The sequence below is a fragment of the Choristoneura fumiferana genome, chromosome 6, assembly GCF_025370935.1.
Source record: "Choristoneura fumiferana chromosome 6, NRCan_CFum_1, whole genome shotgun sequence".
NCBI lineage: Eukaryota > Metazoa > Arthropoda > Insecta > Lepidoptera > Tortricidae > Choristoneura > Choristoneura fumiferana.
This window is the reverse complement of record NC_133477.1, coordinates 14,901,211-14,921,171: the sequence shown is the minus strand read 5'-3', so window position 1 is coordinate 14,921,171 and position 19,961 is coordinate 14,901,211. Positions and strand designations below refer to the sequence as shown.

The 19,961-nt window shown below is 36.8% G+C and overlaps 1 protein-coding gene across 1 annotated transcript in view; it reads left to right on the top strand.

Moving 5' to 3' along the window:
- The window catches only part of LOC141429165 (uncharacterized), a 55,407-nt gene that overhangs the window by 16,414 nt on the left and 19,032 nt on the right, over nucleotides 1-19,961 (top strand). The window contains exon 3 of the mRNA XM_074089412.1: nucleotides 7,232-7,370. Coding sequence (XP_073945513.1) covers nucleotides 7,232-7,370 — 139 coding nt within the window. The remainder of the gene's footprint in view (nucleotides 1-7,231; nucleotides 7,371-19,961) is intronic.

Here is a 19,961-nt window from a genome sequence, read left to right as displayed (position 1 = left end):
TTAGTAACAAGAATTGCATTCTAACATTAAAAAAAATCTTGTTCTCAGTACGGGAATCGAAACAGGGAGGTTGAAAAAAAAGCTTAAATTATTTCTATTTGGATATCGATAGTGTAGGTCATAAGCAATCAATATTACTATGAAACACGATATCTAGAATTAATAAAATGCATTATTGTCATATTCCTTAATAATGTAAGTTTTATTTTTCAAAACGTCCGGGTTCGATTCCCGAGTCGAGTACAAGTTTTTTTAAATGTATGAATGCAGTTTTTCTTGGTATTAAAATCGATGCCATGTTGCCTAAGAACAGATCTTCGTATGTCTTATAGTTTCAGACTTTCACTTACCTACTGACCAATCTAAATAAGCCACCCTGTATTCTCAGAGTCCCAAATTATCGCCATTCCGTGAAAGTGCAACAAACAACCCATCAAATAACTTGTAAAATAACACTTTCGCATTTATAATATTAGTAAGGATTTATTGGATTTTAGAAAAACAAAAAATAAAACCGAATTCAGAACCTCCTCCTTTTTGAAGTCGTTATAAACTTAATTAAATTTAAGTAAGTTAAGTTACCTAAGAGTAATAGCTCAGTTGTCCCAGAATAAAATTAAATTATATAAGCTTAAGGATAATATCCGCGATATAAATATTCAAGAATAGATCGTTTAAAGATATAACATATGCTCGCTGAGTCACTTTGTATACGCAATTTTTGTGTAATGGTTGGGTACATTTAGTTATTTATACAACCTAATTGCATCATCGTCTCGACACAAAACAGCCCACAAAATATACTTTTCTTCCAACTATGCTTTAATTTCATCATAACCGCACTAAATACCCAGCACAATGTATGAAAATCCTTTATTGCATTGTTTTAGATTTTTTTAAACGCACCATAATAAAAGAGGTAACGCAAGTATTTTTGCTATTAATATAGCTGCATAGTGTAAAAAATCTAGCGTTAGGTTGGTCAACCTGACGGCCTTATGAAATTTGACAGATTGCGTACAAAAAATGCTTGCTACCAATCCTACGAAAAACGGTATTTATATCATCCCAGCCTATATACGTCCCACTGCTGGGCACAGGCCTCTTCTCAGAACAAGAGGGCTTGGGCCATAGTTCCCACGCGGGCCCAGTGCGGATTGGGAACTTCACACGCACCATTGAATTGCTTCGCAGGTTTGTGCAGGTTTCCTCACGATGTTTTCCTTCACCGCAAAGCTCGTGGTAAGTTTCAAATGTAATTCCGCACATGAATTTCGAAAAACTCAGAGGTGCGAGCCGGGTTTGAACCCACGACCCTCTGCTATTTATATAGGTAACCGTATATTAGTAAAAAACAAATTGGCGGGAACCTTGCGAATTTTCCGTGGACATTTTTTGAGTGTGAATGTAAACTTACAAAAATGGAATCATCGAGTGCTAGTGACATTTCTTCCCTATAATTTTTTAGCATGAGTTTTTTTTTCGTCTACTATTCCAGTAATAGTTGAAAGAAAAGCAGATTATGCACCTCGCATTAAGTAATTTATATTGCCCTCGTGCTTTTTATAGCCCTCGCTAACGCTCGTGCTCCAAATCGGCACTCGGTGCAATAATAAATAACTTTCTGCTTGGTAGGTACAACAATCTACTATTTTTTTGTACACGATGATTTGTCTTTAATTTCGTCTTTACCTCGAACGTTAATCGAATAGTACGTAATCACCCCGACGCTCTTACGCTTCATTATGTACAAATATGTACTAGACGGAACCACGTCTAGATTGAATCCGTGCCATTCCGCGCCGGCTCTCAATAACGTGTGACATAATGCGTCACAAGCACCCCCACCCTGTCACACGGGGGGTTGACGTGACGCTAGACTTAATACTGGCCTGTGCGAGGCAAAGCTGAGATTCGAGGTAGAGGTGTTCTCGAGTCTTGGATGTTTAATGTGTATGTATTTAACATACACACACATTTACATACAAGTACATGGAAGTATTTTTATAGTGCACGCTTTGCTTAATTTAAGACTGAGTCGAATAATATCGACTGTCTCATGATATTTACATATTTATTTATTACTAACCTTTACTTGCGGCCTCGCATACATACCTTAACCATTTCTTCGCAAAATTCCCATTTGAATTTCCGATTACATTCTAGTCTCCATTAATATTGCATGGGAATGAAAAAAAAATGTAAAGTTAATGGTGGAAGGATTTAATCCCGATCCTGTTAAAATATAGCCTATAAGCACAGAGTAAATAGTGATATAAGTTATTTCAGATAGTTGGATCTGCATACCAGATATTATCGAAATACATCAAGCTGTTTTGGTGTGAAAGAGTAATAAATGCACACTAGCACGCACGTGTGTGTTCTGTGCATGCATGTGTGCTCACAAAATTTCGCAATTTTTATAACAGTAGAATATTTTTATTTCCTAAAAATTAATGCTGAAAATGTTACAAACATTTCAATAAATTGCGCGGGCCTGTATTCTTAGGCCGCGTTTTTACTAATTTAATTGGGTAACCTCTGGACAGAGGGTGACATGGCAAATAGATGTTGCTGCGATAAAATTAGGTTTTAGTAGAAAAATGCTTCGTAATCGTATCATTACAAATGTGAATTACTACTCTATTTATTAACCCAAGATACCAAGGTACTATAGTGACAGTATGAAACATGTATGAAATGTCTAATGTAAAAACAATGTGACCAGCATAATACGAATAGTGCTGCTCTCTGATTTCGGTTTTCGATATTATTGCATCTTCTAAACGGTGGCATTTTATTAGACTAATTTTACCTCTTTTAGAATGTCTTAAGTGCCCTACGTGTGTTAGTACGTCACAGATCCGTTAATATCTTAACATTTTATACATATAACATAAGTAGGTACTTACCGAAACTTTTCGGTGATTACCGGTTGTGGCACATCACTATTTATAAGATAAGATAGATAAGTATATAAAACAGGTAACACATGAAATTTCATTTTAGTATCTTGGTAGAGTATAATAATAAATGCGAAGGTTTATGTTGTGAGTGTGTTCTGTGTGCGCTCTGAAATAACACGTAGGCTATTTTTAATCACAATTTCCACGGAAAATTGGTATTTATTTACGAATGCAAAATCGAAAAGCCCCTATCTCTAGAGACATAAAATTTTATAAAAGTGATATTTCTTCATACAACTTAAATAATCACTAAGATTTTCCGATATGAATACGAGAGTGAGAGAGACGATACGGTGCGAACATCGATTTCATTTTAAAAAAGTTATTTCCATGGAAATTTCTTACAATCCTGGAATTGCTGGCCCTCTTATATATTGCATGTGCAATTTAAGCCAAGCCATACATACAGGATGGGAGCAATACTTTATTAGGAGCAAATCAAATCTATTCTATCTATTACCATTTATTTTTTATGAAAAATGGAAATCTAAATACTTAATTATTTTAACAGTCGTTGAAACCGCACGCGCGCGCGGTCGCGGACCGGGAGACGAGCTGTCATTAGGCCTCCAACAAGATGGAGCGACGACCTGGTTAAGGTCGCGGGATCGCGGTGGACGCGGAAAGCACAAGACTTGTCTGAGTGGAGAGCCTTGGGGGAGGCCTATGTCCAGCGGTGGACGTCTTTCAGCTGACATGATGATGATGATGAGTCGCTGAATTATTATTGTTTGATGAGTACCTACGATCTATTTTTTTAATTATTTTCTCCTGGTAAAGGCCCGGTATACAAGCATGAGACGAAACCACAACGTTTACAGTTTCAAGGCTTTTTATCGATACCCTCGGATGCTATCGCCGATAATTAACTGACATAAAAAATTCAACACGTAAAAGCCGGGATATTAAACAGATAACATCGTTATACATGGAAATTTTACCCACTAGTCCGTACTTGCGGCTTCACTCGTGTAAACCATTAAATTGAACAATGAAAATCCAGAGATTTCCATGTTTGTTTGTTTGTTTATACTCTTTATTGTACAACTAACCTAACCAACAAAAATTTGGAAAACCCCCGAGTTTGTCACTCCAAAGTTCAATATTTCAAAAACGGCTAAACCGATTTTGATGAAACATGTCTAAGAACCTGACTTCAAATAAAAAAACAAAATAAATACATGGTTGGCAACAGTATTAAATACTCGTGCTGCGTCATCGGTTTGTTAACGTCTTTACGGAGTGATTTTTAGTGTGTTGTATACCTAAATTGATAATAAATGAGATAAAAAACGTAGTTATGCACACTGTTTTGGTGCAGCTTTCGTGCGGACATTTGTGCGAGCAAGATCGCGCCCAGTATTGTTGTGTTCAGCTAGAGTAGGGTCGCGTGCAGAGAAGAAGAATTACAATGACCTTTCACTATGTGTGTCTGTCGCTCGTGCGTAAATATTTACTTTACCGTCTCGCTCGCACACATGCATTTGTGCGAATGCAACGTCAAATATCCACGCGCGACTGACAGAGACACATAGTGAAAGGTCATACATTTTACGAAATTCTTCCTGCTCGGCAACCGTACTCTACACTACTATAATTATATATACCTAACCAACTTAAAACAGTTGAACTGTTTTTTTCAAACATAGCTAAGAACCACCGCAAGGAAACTCGCTTTCACGTGAAATAACCGCATCGAAATCGGTTCATCTGTTTGTCCAATTCCCCTTTCGTCATATTGTCCAGTCGGTCTCTGTTCGTCTATTTCCAAGTTTGATGTTCATTTAAATTCTTTGACCTCAAAGTCGACAGAGCTCCGCTTTACGGAGCTCCTATTCCGCATGGCTGAGTAACTCTTACCTAACCTAACCCATGTTGAAACACAAAGCCAAAACAAACGATCGAGGAAACAGACGAACAAGGAATCAACTCATTAGACGAACAGGGAACCAGAAAACAGATGTAAACCGCTCAAGTGAGCGAACCAGCGGGTGAAAACTAGTTAAAAATTTAACTCAACTAGCTATTTGACAGTGATAACTACTTGTCCCAGTTACCCGCCGTGAAGGCCGCTCCCTCCACATCAAATATTGGCGTGCAATTAGCAATGTGTACCTATTTGGAACTGTCTACACGTAGCTTATTTGTCGTAGTCATAGCCCAAAAATTACATACAGACAAAACGCCGCAGCCATTTTAAATGGGGGTGGGGGGATGAGCATGTAGGTCACCTAATGAAAAGCAATCACCACCGCCCTTGGACACTCGCAACACGAGAGGTATCACAGGTGCGTTCCCGGCCCTTTGTGAGACTCATAGGGTTGTTTTTCTTAATTTATATAAAAAAAATGAAAACTCAAAGGTCACGGTTCACTCTGTTTGAGAGGCCATAGGTCAAACCTCTAGGCTACAACGACTTTTCGGTACTAATGCACAGGTGCAATAGTGGTGCATAATTTTAAAAATTGAAATTGTATGAAAGATATTTATTTCTGCAGTGTCAGTCAGACTAACAGTGGGGCGGAAGGAGCAGCCCCCTCCGTTCCCTAGTCCAGGAGGGCCTTCAAATGTCCACAAGCTCTCTTCAAGAACTCGTGATTCCCGAATAAGGCTATACATCAACTTCTTATACTGGGTGGGCGTTATTCAGCTTTGCCCCTACGGGCGCCGAATAAGCGTAGTCCAGTCCGCCAACAATACAGATTTCTGGAATTATTAATTATTAATTACCATCGATTCTTGTCATAAGTACTATCAGCAGATGAAAGACACTTCTAGTTTCTCTCGACAGTAGATTAATTTGCACTATTACTTATTCTATAGTTATAAACTGCTTTGTTTTGTTACTATTCATCCAAATCCAGTATGAAAGCACTTATTGTTTATTGTTTACCCCATTAAACAGAATTTACCTTGAATGCCATACGTCTACATAATCTGGATTACAGTGTTATTGTTTCGTGCATAAAATATGATGTGGGTACGGGGAGCGATTATATGGGTATTATAAGGTAGCGGAGTTACTGGCCGTGACCGCAGATTTATGATGTTTGGGCTTGTTTATACAGTATGGTGACTAACGCCTGATTGTATAGCCACACATTGATTTGGACAAAACAACTGGTGAGTTGCCAGCAAAGTTAAGCGAAAACGTGTAACATTGCTAGACATTGCCTGTCTACATGTTGTGTTCATCGGAAAAACATTCTTAGACCACAGATTATTATACATTTTATTTGTATAATAACATAAAACACATGAAATTAACAGTTAAAAAGAAGACAAAGAGAACTAACCTAAGAAACCTACATAAATGTATACATGTTACTATGAAAATAAAAATTGAATTCTGCAAATGTTTTTTGATAACGGCAACACCTTTGTTTACATTTTTTTCCATGGGATTAAAAATCCGGGTTTAGTCTTGAGTGTTTAATATATATTTACCTATATATCTATTTATTTAAGTATGTGTATCCGTTACCTAGTACCCATCCCATACCACAAGCTTTGCTTACTTTGGGACTAGGTCAATTGGAGTCAAGTGTCTCGTGATTTGCTTTAATTTAATTTGTTTTATTTTATTTTATGTAAGTATTTTAAGTTTAAGTAGAATAGTTTTAAGTATGTTGTACGTAAATAGTTTTCATTTATATTTGTTCAGAGACCAGTTATTAAATAAACATATAAATATCGATTTCATTAGTTTTTATATCTAAATGGCTGTCTGGAAAATATCGTATCCCAGTCGCCTTTTTATATTCTATAATTCTATTTTACAGCCTACTTTTACCCCACATTTTAAGTTTAGATAAACTCACAAGAACTTTAGATGGCATTGTAATAAAAAGTTATGGCTTCTCGTAGACTGTCCGTAGACCGTGCTACGAATACGAGTTACCAACCGCTACGCAGTGCTACGAGGATACCATTAGGATTTATTGTGTCACATTCTACGTTGTACTAAGGAAGAAAAAACACGCATTTTGCTTATATTAAACCAGTTATATGTTACAGTAAGTATACCTATATAGGCATAGTCATTCACGATGACGCATGCTGTGGTTTTTATTACAATGTCATTAATGTCTAATTTTGAGAAAATCACGCGTCCTAAACTAAACCCTATAAAGCTGCGTTTGGTGTAAATAGCTGCCAGTGTTAACTAGCCAGTTCGAAACGGTTTTAAAAGGCCGAATTCAAAAAATAAGCCTATAAAAAAAATAACTGCGGATTCCAAACTGAACACGTGTCATTTGTTTCAGTTGCTCAACGGCGATGCTTTGCGCGGCCATCATGACAGACCATTGGGAGCACGTGGGATGGGAGCGAGCAGCGCTGGCGGCGTTGGCCAATGCGTCTGACACGGCGCTGCAGTGGCTGCTGGATGAGAAGGTGGTAAAGGTGAGTCCAATTAGCCATACCTGGTCATCATGACAGATCACGTGGATTGGGAGCGAGCATTGGCGGCGTTGCTCAACGCGTCTGACAGAGCGCTGTCTGACAAAAATATCTGATATGTCCTAGAAGTCATAGAAATGGAGTCTCATCAGATATTTATGCATTCTTTGGTGTGCCCAAACATGTCTAGAAATCACATCTAGAAATCAACCGTGTGTGAGTATTGAAAGCCCAAGAAACTGAAGAAGAGTGTTCTCAAGAACTTTGAGTGTGTATTTCCAACTCAATTGTAGTAAAATAATTCTAGGTAACAATAATGAGTGTAGTTGAGTTGACGTTCAGCCAAAATAATGCTAATATTGCAAAACTGATTTTGAAAGACATCACTTAACTTTTAGCTACTAGTAAGCGTTAGTTTTGTAGTCACAGAAGTTACGTTACAAGCAACATTTTTTTTTGTTACTGTTAGGAAATCTTTTTTTTTCAGGGCAGTCTTTACATCGTCACCACTTTATTTTCATTAGGTATCAAACGAAACTTTTATCGCTGGAACTCGAAAGCGCCCCTCGGCTATTGTTTGCCAGCAACAAATTTTCATTAGGCAGATTCTAATTCACATTACCCTTTATAAGTTATATTCAACCCGGGGGCATTAATATTCCATAGTAAATGTCTGGACTGGATGTTTATACGGCACAGTATTCTCAAAGTGGGACAGTGACATGCTAGCCGTGCCAAATTAGTGTACGAATTACGTATTTAAAAGGTCAAGGTTACATATGAATTATAATTAGGTTTCCTAGTTTAAATACAATGACATGAAGTTAACATTATATGGGTTTTTATGTTATGGTTATACTGTTTGACATATTTACTACGGGATATAGACCGTAACTATCTTAAATGAGCCAAGGATATTGCGATGCAGGTGTATACCTTTATAATACCAGGAGCTCGTTTAAAATGGCCGTGTGCGTTCGTTCCGTACAAATATATAGGTACGTAAAACAGTTTTAATGATTCATGGTTATTTAGATTAGTTATACATATTTGTTACCGGGAACTCTTATCTATAAAAATGCAAATTTACAGAGCCCTGCATCTAAAAAAAAGTACTCATTTTGAGATTATATTACCTATATTGGTCGTTTAGGTTAGGTACGTTAGGACATTTTTTTTCCCATTATTTATACCATGTACAGAACCCTTGGTGCACGAGTCCGATTCGTACCAACATGACGAAATTTTACATACAGTCATTAGAATCGTAAAATAACCTGTAGATAACTAGGTAGACACAATAATAATATAACCTTGTGCAAGGTCCGCCCGGATTGCTACCACCATCTTGCTCGCTAATCCTGCCGTGAAATAGCAGTGCTTGCATTGTTGTGTTTCGGCGTGGAGAGTAAAACAGCCGGTGAAATTACTGGCACTTGAGGTATCCCATCTTAGGTCTCTAGGTTGGCAACGCATCTGCAATCCCCCTGGTGTTGCAGGTGTCTATGGGCGGTGGTAATCTCTTACCATCAGGTGACCCAATTGCTCGTTTGCCATCCAGTTGAATAAAATATATATATAACGAAAGGTATGAAATAAAGTACCTCTTACTAAACTTTTACTCATTTTTGAGGCTTCTTTACACATCATTTGTATAAACATGTACCGTAAAACATTTCAAACTGTTATTGTGAGTGTACCGCCGACCTTTACTTATTTCAAAGCTTTTGCTTTAACAAGGGAAATGTATTTTAATTTTTACACGGAACACGAAATAATGAGTTCGTTCTGTATAAAGCTAATTTAAATTAATCAAGGACAAGTGAACAAAAAAGGTCTCTACTAGTCTACCTACCATCCTTCATGGCTACGGTACCGCCCATGCATGCAGTTATTTCCCGAATCGTTCGGAGCAATTTTAACCACCTTTTATAACTTTGTTGTAAATGAAGTAACTGGGCCAAGTTTTCAATGTCTAATATAATATTAAGTTAGTTTAAGTTCAAATTATGCCTATAAATTAAAAAAAATATTTATTTTAAGATTTTTCTAATAAGTTTCTTTTTTAATTTTCAAAAACATTATTTTTTAATTCATAATTCTTACAAATATCACTGTAAGTAATGACTTTTATTGAAAGACTAGCTGTTGCTCGCGACTCCGTCCGCATAGAATTCGTTTTTTTACACTATTCCGCGGGAACTATGCAATTTTCCGGGATAAAAACTATCTATATACCGAATTTTATTTAAATCTGTTCAGCGGTTTAGATGTGAAATGGTAACAAACAAACAGACTTACAAACTTTTGCATTTATAATATTAGTAACTTAAGATTGGTTTTTTGGAATCTTTTTGTATTTTTTTATTTCAATTCCAAATTTTTACTTTTACGGTCATCCCGTAAAACCTAAATTGAAAATACAAACTGAAATATAGATGCACAGAAAAACCAGATAAATAAGACCAGCACTGGGAATCGAACCCAGGTCCTCGGCATTCCGTGCCACGTGCTACCTACCGTGCCGAGGACCGAGGAGGTTCGATTCCCAGTGCTGGTCTTATTTTTCTGGTTTTTCTGTGCATCTATATTTCAGTTTGTATTTTCAATATTAGTAACATTTGGGCACAAAATATAAAAATTACCTATAGTTTGGTAACGCAGTGGACGTTATTTTTGAGGGTTTATGGAAATACCACAGAACGACTTAAACTGTGTTGCCTATACATAATACAATTTACAAATATCCGGGCGGGCTGACAAATTTAATGTATGAAGAAAAACCGGCCAAGAGCGTGTCGGAGACGCCCGAAATAGGGTGCCGTAGCCATTACGAAACAATTAAGTAATATTTTTCTAAGGATTTCGTCTTTTGTACGGAATATTCCAAGTTAAGGTATATTTTATACCTTAGGCTGCTATTTACTCTAAGGGGCTGTTTCACCATCCATTGATTAGTGTTAACTGGCGGTTAGGTGTGATGCCGTCTCTATTTGTTTTGTTCGAATAGACGGAGACGGCATCACATTTAACCATCGATTAACGCTAATCAATAGATGGTGAAACAGCCCCTTAAACTACTAAAAATTCTCAAGAAAACTTAACCGTTATAGTTTTCCTTGTAAGTTTGATATACTTACTACCATCCTGAATTTTTTCAAATTTTTACACCCACCGACTTAGATTTTAGAGGGGGGGGACGCTCGATTTTAATGAAAATTTAAGTAAATAAATATCACGGGACAATTCACACCAATTGACCTAGTCCCAAAGTAAGCCTAGCCAAGCTTGTGTTATGGGTACTAAGCAACCGATAAATATAATTATATAGATAGATACATACTTAAATACATATTAAACACCCAAGACCCGACAACAAACATCGAACCCGGGACCTCAAGCTTCGTAGTCAGGTTCTCTAACCACTAGGCCATCCGGTCGTCTTTGCACTTTAAAGTTAAATATTTTGAAAAATCGTTTTAGCAACCCCCTAATGGTTTTAAAAGACCTATTCAACAATACCCCACACTACAAGATTGGATGAGAAAAAAAATCACCCCCACTTTACGTTTATGGGATGTACCTACTCTAAAAAACTATTTTTATTAATTTTTATTGTACCATTTTGTCGACATAGTTTACATATATATTCGTGCAAAATTACAACTTTCTAGCATTGATAGACCCTGAGCAAAGCCGCGGACGGACAGACAGACAGACATGGCGAAACTATAAGGGTTCCGTTTTGCCATTTTTAGAACTTAATAATGTAAATACATGCTGTCAACTCGATGCATTAAATTAATGAATTTAGGCTATTGAAAATATAATGGTGGCAGTATTCAAATTTTTCGCAAGCACAATAGCTCGCGTGCAAACCATGTCAAGGGAACGAAACTTCATTATAAACGTAAAATTTTCCTATTACGGCGAAATTACTTTCATTACCATATCTCCAGGTAAACAAACTGGAATTAATTAAAATGTTTAATCCTGTGCTGGCGGCGTTACTTTGATATTTAACGATTACTTCATAGTATCCTTTTGGGTATAAAGTTTTTCATTAAACCGCACGTTTAAATTGTTGCTCTTTGATTTTATTTCATGATTTGGGACCACTTATTAAGAGATACTGAAATTGATAAGAAAAATTATATGTCACTTTATAAACAATAATATCTATTTTATTAATTTATTTAATCAGACGTTACTTTGTCCATAGGTCTTTGTCAGAGGTCCATATCAATAAACCAAAAACAACAACAACGTACTTCAGGCTTGCAAGTCTCCTTGGCTGCCTACCATGGCTATGTTAGCTCGACCTTAAGATACGGTCTTATTCTATGGGGAAATTGTACAAATTTTAGCAAGGCATTCATTGCACAGGAAAAATGTATACGTGCTGTCTGTGGTTCAGCCCCATATGAATCATGCAAACCACTTTTTAAAAAGCTTGGTATTCTGCCTTTGCCCTGCCTTTATATTCTGGAGATATGCATGTTTGTAAGAAGGCAAATGTATCTCTCCACAACAGCACAAGAAAATTCGTCTAGAGTTCAGCGGAATCCAGGACGACTCGTTCATGTTTGTGTGCCTCGGACAGCACTTTACAGAAAACATTGCTTTGTAATATATGTGCATGAAAATTTTTAACAATCTGCCGCAGTACGTACAAGTGCTTCCTCTAAATAAATTTAAAAATAAGTTAGTACAGATACTGTCAGAAAAAACATACTATAGTGTAAAGGAGTTTCTCACTTACCCTTAAACTTAACACTAAAAAAATAAATTTATTTTTGCATGCTATAATTAGAAATATCAGAATAAGCTGCTTATTGTCTCAACACCACCTAATGATATATTATGTACCTAACTACTTATTCTTTGCAAATAAATATATTCTATTCTATTCTATTCTAATTACTTTGCTCACCCGTGACCTTTAATAGCTACGTCTATGCAACAAATGTGTGATCATGCAGCCCCTCCAACTCTACGCCGTAAGAACACACAGAAATCACACAGACCCAACTATCACCACCACCACACTACACTGATGCATTTCGAACTCAACCAGAGTTTGTCATCCCCAAAAACCCCCACATACCAAATTTCATCGAAATCGTTGGAGCCGTTTCCGAGATCCCCGAAATATATATAAATACAAGAATTGCTCGTTTAAAGGTATTAGATAAATATATTTAATTTTTTCCCTTTGACGCACGGATCCCCAAATATACATGTCAGAAATTATTACCGAAAGAGACACGACATTTAAGTTGCCAGACAATAATAATAAATTCAACCTAGAAAGTTGTATTCCGCCTTTCAGTTTCTTGGCAGCGAATAAGTTGTAGTAGCTACTTATAAAGTGTCTACAGGACAACGACGGTAAAGTTCCCCAAACTCGAAATATGGGGTGACTTGGATAATACTTACTAGCACATCGAAAAGTCTTTCATGGATTAAATAATGTAATTACTTACTAGCGTCGACTTGATTTCATATTTAGAGTTAGATCAAGTTTTTATTACCCAAATATATGGCAAAGTTCAAAAGAAGAGTTGTGTTTTAACCTGTAAGATTTATGTTTGTCCACTCGTAACTACTTAACATTTCTAATATTAATTCATTTCAAATACTAACTCATTTCAAATATTAATTCATTTCATTAGATTCGTCTTGAAAACGTGAGCGTCACTGGCTATATCAAATTTCGTAATCCGTAAAATCCCGGAATCTAATTCGACTGCCAGATGTAATGTTCTACGCAAGCAAAGCGGTAAAGGCTAGTAATAACTAAATTCCAATTAGCCATCCGGTTTAAAATGCCGCGTGTTAGTTTAACCTTGCCTTCAAGTCGTAGCCTTCAAGGCAATACATACTTACCTACCTATAAGATCCTGAGTTATGGATGAAATTTCCGAGCAGCCCCCAAAGCAGTCATTTATCAGGCAACTTTCAATATAGGGGCGGCCAAAGTAGCAGATTGATTGACAAAAATCACAGGCTTTCAAGTTAAGGTTTTAGCGGTACACGGTACTATGGCATTAAGCCTCGTTACAGCCTATTGTGGAAAGCTGGAAGGCAAGTAAAAAAAATACCGCCGAAAAATCAAAACAAATCAATTTAAAATTTTATTTTGAACCTAAAGAATCCATAATTAGATTACAATTACTTAAGTATAGGGTAAATAACTAACAACACATAAAATAAAAATACACTTGCAGCCGCGCCCAGCGCTCCAGCAGGGGGGCTACCACTAAACTCGAAAATTGTAGTTCGTATCGTACTGTCACTCTCATTCTCGTATTAAACAATACAAGCCTCAGCGGGATGGCAAGATACGAAGTTCAAATTTTGCACTTCGTAGTATAGGGCAAGGGGCGAGTCCCAGCGCTGCGCAAGCACGCTCAGTATGCTGTTCGAGCTGTGACGAACGCGATTGGCAAAAGATGTAGCTCTTTTCCTCATGATTTTTGAAAGGACTCTGTTTGCGCTTCTGCAAAAATCGTTAGGAAATGAATACCTACTGAAATTGTCCAAGAAAGTAGAAAGATTGGTTCATACCTGTGGTTCATACGGCGTCAAGTTTTGTCGGGTCTACTAACTATCGAATCCTGCAAAACCGGACAGTGTGTTCACATGGCTGCCTGGTTTTGTAGGATCCTCCGATCCAGATCTGGGTTTTTGCTGATTTTGAGTTGTTTTTAGTTAATAAGTATTGTAAGCAAAATAGGTAAAGTAAATAGGTACGAGAATAAAATTGTAATTACTCTGAGCTCTAGTGAATTGGAGTAGAAATACATGATTAAGTAGTGAAAAGATTCTCTATATATTTTATTCAACTAGCTAGTAACTAGCATGTAAGTTATATTTTTACATTACTAAGTATTCCGAAACTAATTTGAATTTATAGGTAGTATAATAACGTTTTTTAACTGGGGAAATTCATTTTAATTAGTATTCAGTAGCTTGAGTAGCTTAGATTACTTTTGATGATTCTTTTTATACTCTTTGGCCCTATGCACAAAAAGTCATTGTTTATTTGTGAAGGGCGAAGCTAGTGTAGCGACTCCTAGCGCCATCTAGTGAACCAATTTAGAAATTCCAACTCCTACGTTGCATCAACTACCGACGCTTTTCCTTCGGACTGTGGTCCCCAGGCATAACACCTGCCTGGAGAGAGATCTATCTATTGTAGTCTCCTCCACACTAGCATGATAATTATTTCGGGTACGTCTTAAGCTGAGTATACACTTTCCTGTAGCTCGTACATTTTCATGCAAGTAGCTTGCACGCTTGTGTCATTACTTGTATGAAGATTGACGTACGCACGCCAACTACTTGTACGAAAATGTGCGAGGCATGTGTATTTCCAGCCTTAAAGTGTAATATCGTAGGCATATTGGTTTGAACAGGGCTTCACTGGCACTTACCCGTAATTTGAATTTGATTGCAGTTTTAAAATATTCAGACCGCGCCGCTGGCGTCTGCGGCATAAGGGGGCTACTACGAAATTCGAAAATCGGATCGGGACAGGAAGATACGAAGTTCGAATTTTCGTAGGGTCTGGGTTAATGTGTGCTTAACCTTTACGTGGCTCGTTTAGCAATGAAGAAATTTTAAAAGTTTCTCGAAACTTTAGGACGGTATTGTTGTAAATATTACAGTTGCTGTAAATTTTAGGATGTAAAACTATCCTGGCTATAAAGTTTCTCGTTTATTACCTGAGTACCTAGTAAAAGATATGTTCGGTTGAGAAACTGGGTACATATACTCGTATCCTTTACCTACTGTTGAATAAGCATGAAATAAAATATCATTGTGCAGTATACTAATTATAATGCCTACTCATTCACACTAAAACTTTGTTTGTTACTCATTCACACTAAAACTGCTGGAAAAATTGGGCTATACACCAAATTAAAATAAAATACCAAAATAAAAATAAAAATCTTAAACCAAAGAGTCTTTAAGCTAAGAAGCGGACAGACGGACGTGGTAAAACTTGTAATCTCGTATTTAACTACGGAACCCTAAAAAGTGTTTCAAGGTAGCAAGAACTGGAAACACCGGCTGCCAATTTGAATTTAAATTAAAAAGAAACTCGTCGAATGGCAGAATCAATCAGCGATCGTTCTGATAGACAGGTGTTGACTTCAATCGTAATTGAAACGAAACTAATTCTGAGAATAGGACGTAAACTATTTTTCATACTTCTACGCGGACGGAGTCGCGAGCAACAGCTAGTATATTATATAAATTATATTGTTATGGAAAGGTACGGGGCTACGGACATGATGGCATATTCAAATCAAAAGGTAAACGAGGTGACAAGGGACAGGAAGGGATAGCGATTATTCCACATACCTACGCATATTTATCCTAAATAGAGGATAGTACAAAATAATTGAGATCCTAAAAGACCCTTAACGTTCGCTTCTACGAGTATATTATAATACGAAATATAAAGGATAAATATATTTCTGTGCGTAACTTATGTTATGACAGTTTAAGTACCTAATAGGTACCTGTAGTGAATTGTAACTATTTTTAAAAGCTTTTATTTAATTTGTAATATACCTACGTTTGTGTAATAAATATAATATCAATCGCATAATTGTTGAAAGTCATAATGTAATGTTTGTCATAATTTTTGTTAGTTATAATTTTTTCCCGCCGAAATCGAAAAAAAGTAATGACAAACAAAACCATGCATTATGACAAACGTAACATTATGATTGCAAGCCAATGTGGAGTGTATAATTTTCGTTTGCTTAGCTCAAATCTTGTTGGTCAAATTTGCCCACTTCCTGTATTCGGATCGAGTCGAACTTGTTAATCATTTGTAAGTTAGATAACAATTACTTGAAGTCCAAAAAAAATTACTTATGGTGGGGCTATATATATACCACACATAATATATAAAGGTTTTTTACTAATTTATCTTCCAAGGAAAAGTTCAAATCTTCTGACAATACCAAAAATATGTACTTTTTCAGATTATTATATTAGGTACTCAGGGATATTTTTGTTAGTCTGTAACAGAAATTAATTACTGGAATTAATTAGGGACCGTCTATATAATAAATGCATTAAAACAATCTCTCCATTTGCCAAAGTAAGACTGAGATTTAATAAACTAAGAAATAATAGAATTGAGAATTAAGTATTTTGTTTTTCAACCTTTTTTAATACATTTGTCTAAGTAAATAAACTTAAAAAAAGGATTGATTCGCATTTGTAGGTATGTACATATTTCTCAAAGTTTGTTAATTGAGTTATTTTTTTATTTTTGTACAATAAAGGGTTTAATTATAAGTCACGGTAGCCTCGTGGTTTGACCTGTGCCCGCTTAAGCGGAGGGTCAGGGGTTCGATCGAACCCGGGCCCACAGCGCTGAGTATTTCGGAATTAATGTGCGAAATTATATTTCAAATTTATCATGAACTGCCGGGTGAAAGAAAACATCATGAAGAAAACTGCACACATATGCGATGAAATTCAATGGTGTGTGGGAAGTTTACAATCTGCACTGGGCCCGCGTGGGAACTACGGCCCAAGCGCTCTCATTATGAGAGGAGGCCTGTGCCCAGCAGTCAGACGTACGTAGGCTGATATAATGATGAAAGATATATGTCATTATAGTCGAAGAAACAGAATCGCTTACCAGGGCAGGACCTTTTCATAATCAATTTCGCTATGACTTCTTTGGCAGACGTATGGAATGTCAATATGACATCAGCATCACAAAGGTTCCATCATCATCCCAGCCTATATACGTCCCACTGGTGGGCACAGGCCTCCTCTCAGAACAAGAGGGCTTGGGCCATAGTTCCCACGCGGGCCCAGTGCGGATTGGGAACTTCACACGCACCATTGAATTGCTTCGCAGGTTTGTGCAGGTTTCCTCACGATGTTTTCCTTCACCGCAAAGCTCGTGGTAAATTTCAAATATAATTCCGCACATGAATTTCGAAAAACTCAGAGGTGCGAGCCGGGGTTTGAACCCACGACCCTCTGTTTGAGAGGCGATAGGTCAAACCACTAGGCCACCACGGCTTTAAAGGTTCCATCCTGGTACGTAATTCAGTTTTATTGACTGTGTAATACATACCTTCTTTATAAAATTACTCATAGTCCATTTTGTTTTTATGAAACCCTAAATACTTCTAAACTTTGGTATTTCGTTGGTGATTCCCTTTACCCCTATAATGGGCTCTTACGAAGAGTAATGTACAAAAGAGGGGAATCTGTCGGCTTGATGAAAAAGTTTCCTCCACAAAAATGATATATAACGCAATTGTGCAAAAATTAGCGATACAGCCAGACAGCATCAAAATCGATAAAAGTAACGAAGTTACAAGTTAAATTATAGTTTTCATCGGCAAAGTCGTGGTTTGCCGTCAAACTTTGTAACCAGTGATTATTTTGTAAGTAAGTTTTTGTGAAACTTGTAGCCATTGAGTATTTTGTATAGCAACTTTTTTTGTTAGAGATCATTATTTTAATGTGGGATATGCCTTCTGTTTTACGTAATTATTAATGGAAGGAGTTTCAAGGGACTCGAGGAGTTTCGAATTTAATTATAGAGTAAATAGCACTGAAACCTTGATTGATTAGATTAGAGCTTATGTACTTTTCTTGTTATCTAGAGGTGTGTTAAGTAATCAGACATATTGTAAAGATGGTTGGGTTAGTTAATTTAACACACACACACACACACACACTAACAAACAAATTATGGATTTAATTGTCTGAAATAAATGATTTATTATTATTATTATTAACAGAACACCCCTGTATGTCCACCTTCTAGAGCAAGTGGAGTGGCCTCCGTATGGAGTCCGTTTAGCTCCCAATGGTGAATGTACATATAGATGTGCTTTCACAGAATAAGAAGTCATCTCTCTTTTTAGAGCTACGGTCCTACAAAGAACTCTCATAGTTTTGCCATGTCCGTCCGTCCGTCCGCGGCTCAACTTAAAGACTGTTAATCGTGAAAGCTGTAATTTTGCATACATTGAACAGATCAAGGAAATTATACATTAACCATGCCGACAAAGTAATAAAATATAATTTTGCCAAAAAAAACAGTTACCCTAAATAGTGTGGAGTATTGTTGGATGGACTTTTAAAAATATTGCAGCTGTACTAAAACCATTTTTTGATTTAGGGATTCATTTGCTAAGGTACTTACCTACATATACCTACACACAGCAAAAATGCTTACTAATTGAGAATCTGCCCTTTCATAAAAATAATTTTGTGAAAAAGATCAGATTCTGCATAAGATAATGAGACATCACTTACATTAGACCTTCCTCGAGACTAACTTTCTTGCGAACCCAACAGCTGTGCGGAATGCCTTCTCTACTTAGCCTTCCTGGTGCCTCATTCAGGTCAAGGCCTATCGATGGACTTATTAGGCAACTGGCTTTATCACCGGCAATCACGATGCGGAACTGCACCCTTTTGCACGCAACGTTCAAGCAAGAAATTGCCTTTAGAGCTAGTCTTAATTTCGCAAAATAATTAAGGCATCTTCAATCAATTTGCTAATCATCTCACTTACGTAAGTTTAAGAACATAAAATAAATAACAGCAAAGGACTCACAATCGTTTTCACCACTCCTTTCTACACTGCATTAGACGAGGGTAGAAAGAGTGATAGTGAATGCGATCGCGAACGTCAGCGGGTAAGACAATACGGCCGCAGATTTCGCTCGTTTATACAATGTGTGGCCCATAACCGGGGATATATTAAAAACAGAGGCTCTAGTGGTCACCGGTAATTGGATCATCATGGCCCCACTTAATTAAAATCAAAATTTAACTTTTTTTCTAACAAACTTAATCGTAAATTCAATGTACGCCATCCTAGACCCAGCTGACGTCGCCTGTCACGCTACAATTAATATCAAACATTTTGCTTTAGATTGCTTCTTCGAATAAACTTTAAAGTGTAATTTAATTAAAATACTAATTATTTTTAAAAGTCGCTGAAGTAATGTTGTTCAGTTTGAAGAGTACAACCTATGTTTTAATTATTTGCCCGCGTTACAGGCCACACCCGGTAGTTGCCGGATTTACATGTTTCTTTACGTAAGTCAGTGTCACTTGAAAAACCGGCCAAGAGCGTGTCGGACACGCCCAAAATAGGGTTCCGTAGCCATTACGAAAAAATTAAGTAATATTTTTCTAAGGATTTCGTATTTTATACGGAATCTTCCAAGTTTAGGTATATTTTATACCTTAGGCTGCTATATAATATATTTTTTCGGACGGACTGTTGCTGTTAGCCTCAGACGGCTTTTACAGCTTACCGGAGAGAGGGCGAGCAACCAGATGGGCTGCTCAGCAAGTCTATTTAAGAGTAAAACTACTAATAATTCTCAAGCAAACTTAGCCGTTGTAGTTTTCCTTGAAGTTTGGTATACTTACAACCATCCTGTTTTTTTTTTCAAATTTTTCCACCCACCGGTTTAGATTTAAGAGGGGGGGACGATCGATTTTAATGAAAATTTGCACTTTAAAGTTGAATATTTCGCAAAAAAAATCAATGAATGGAAAAATCGTCTTAGCAAACCC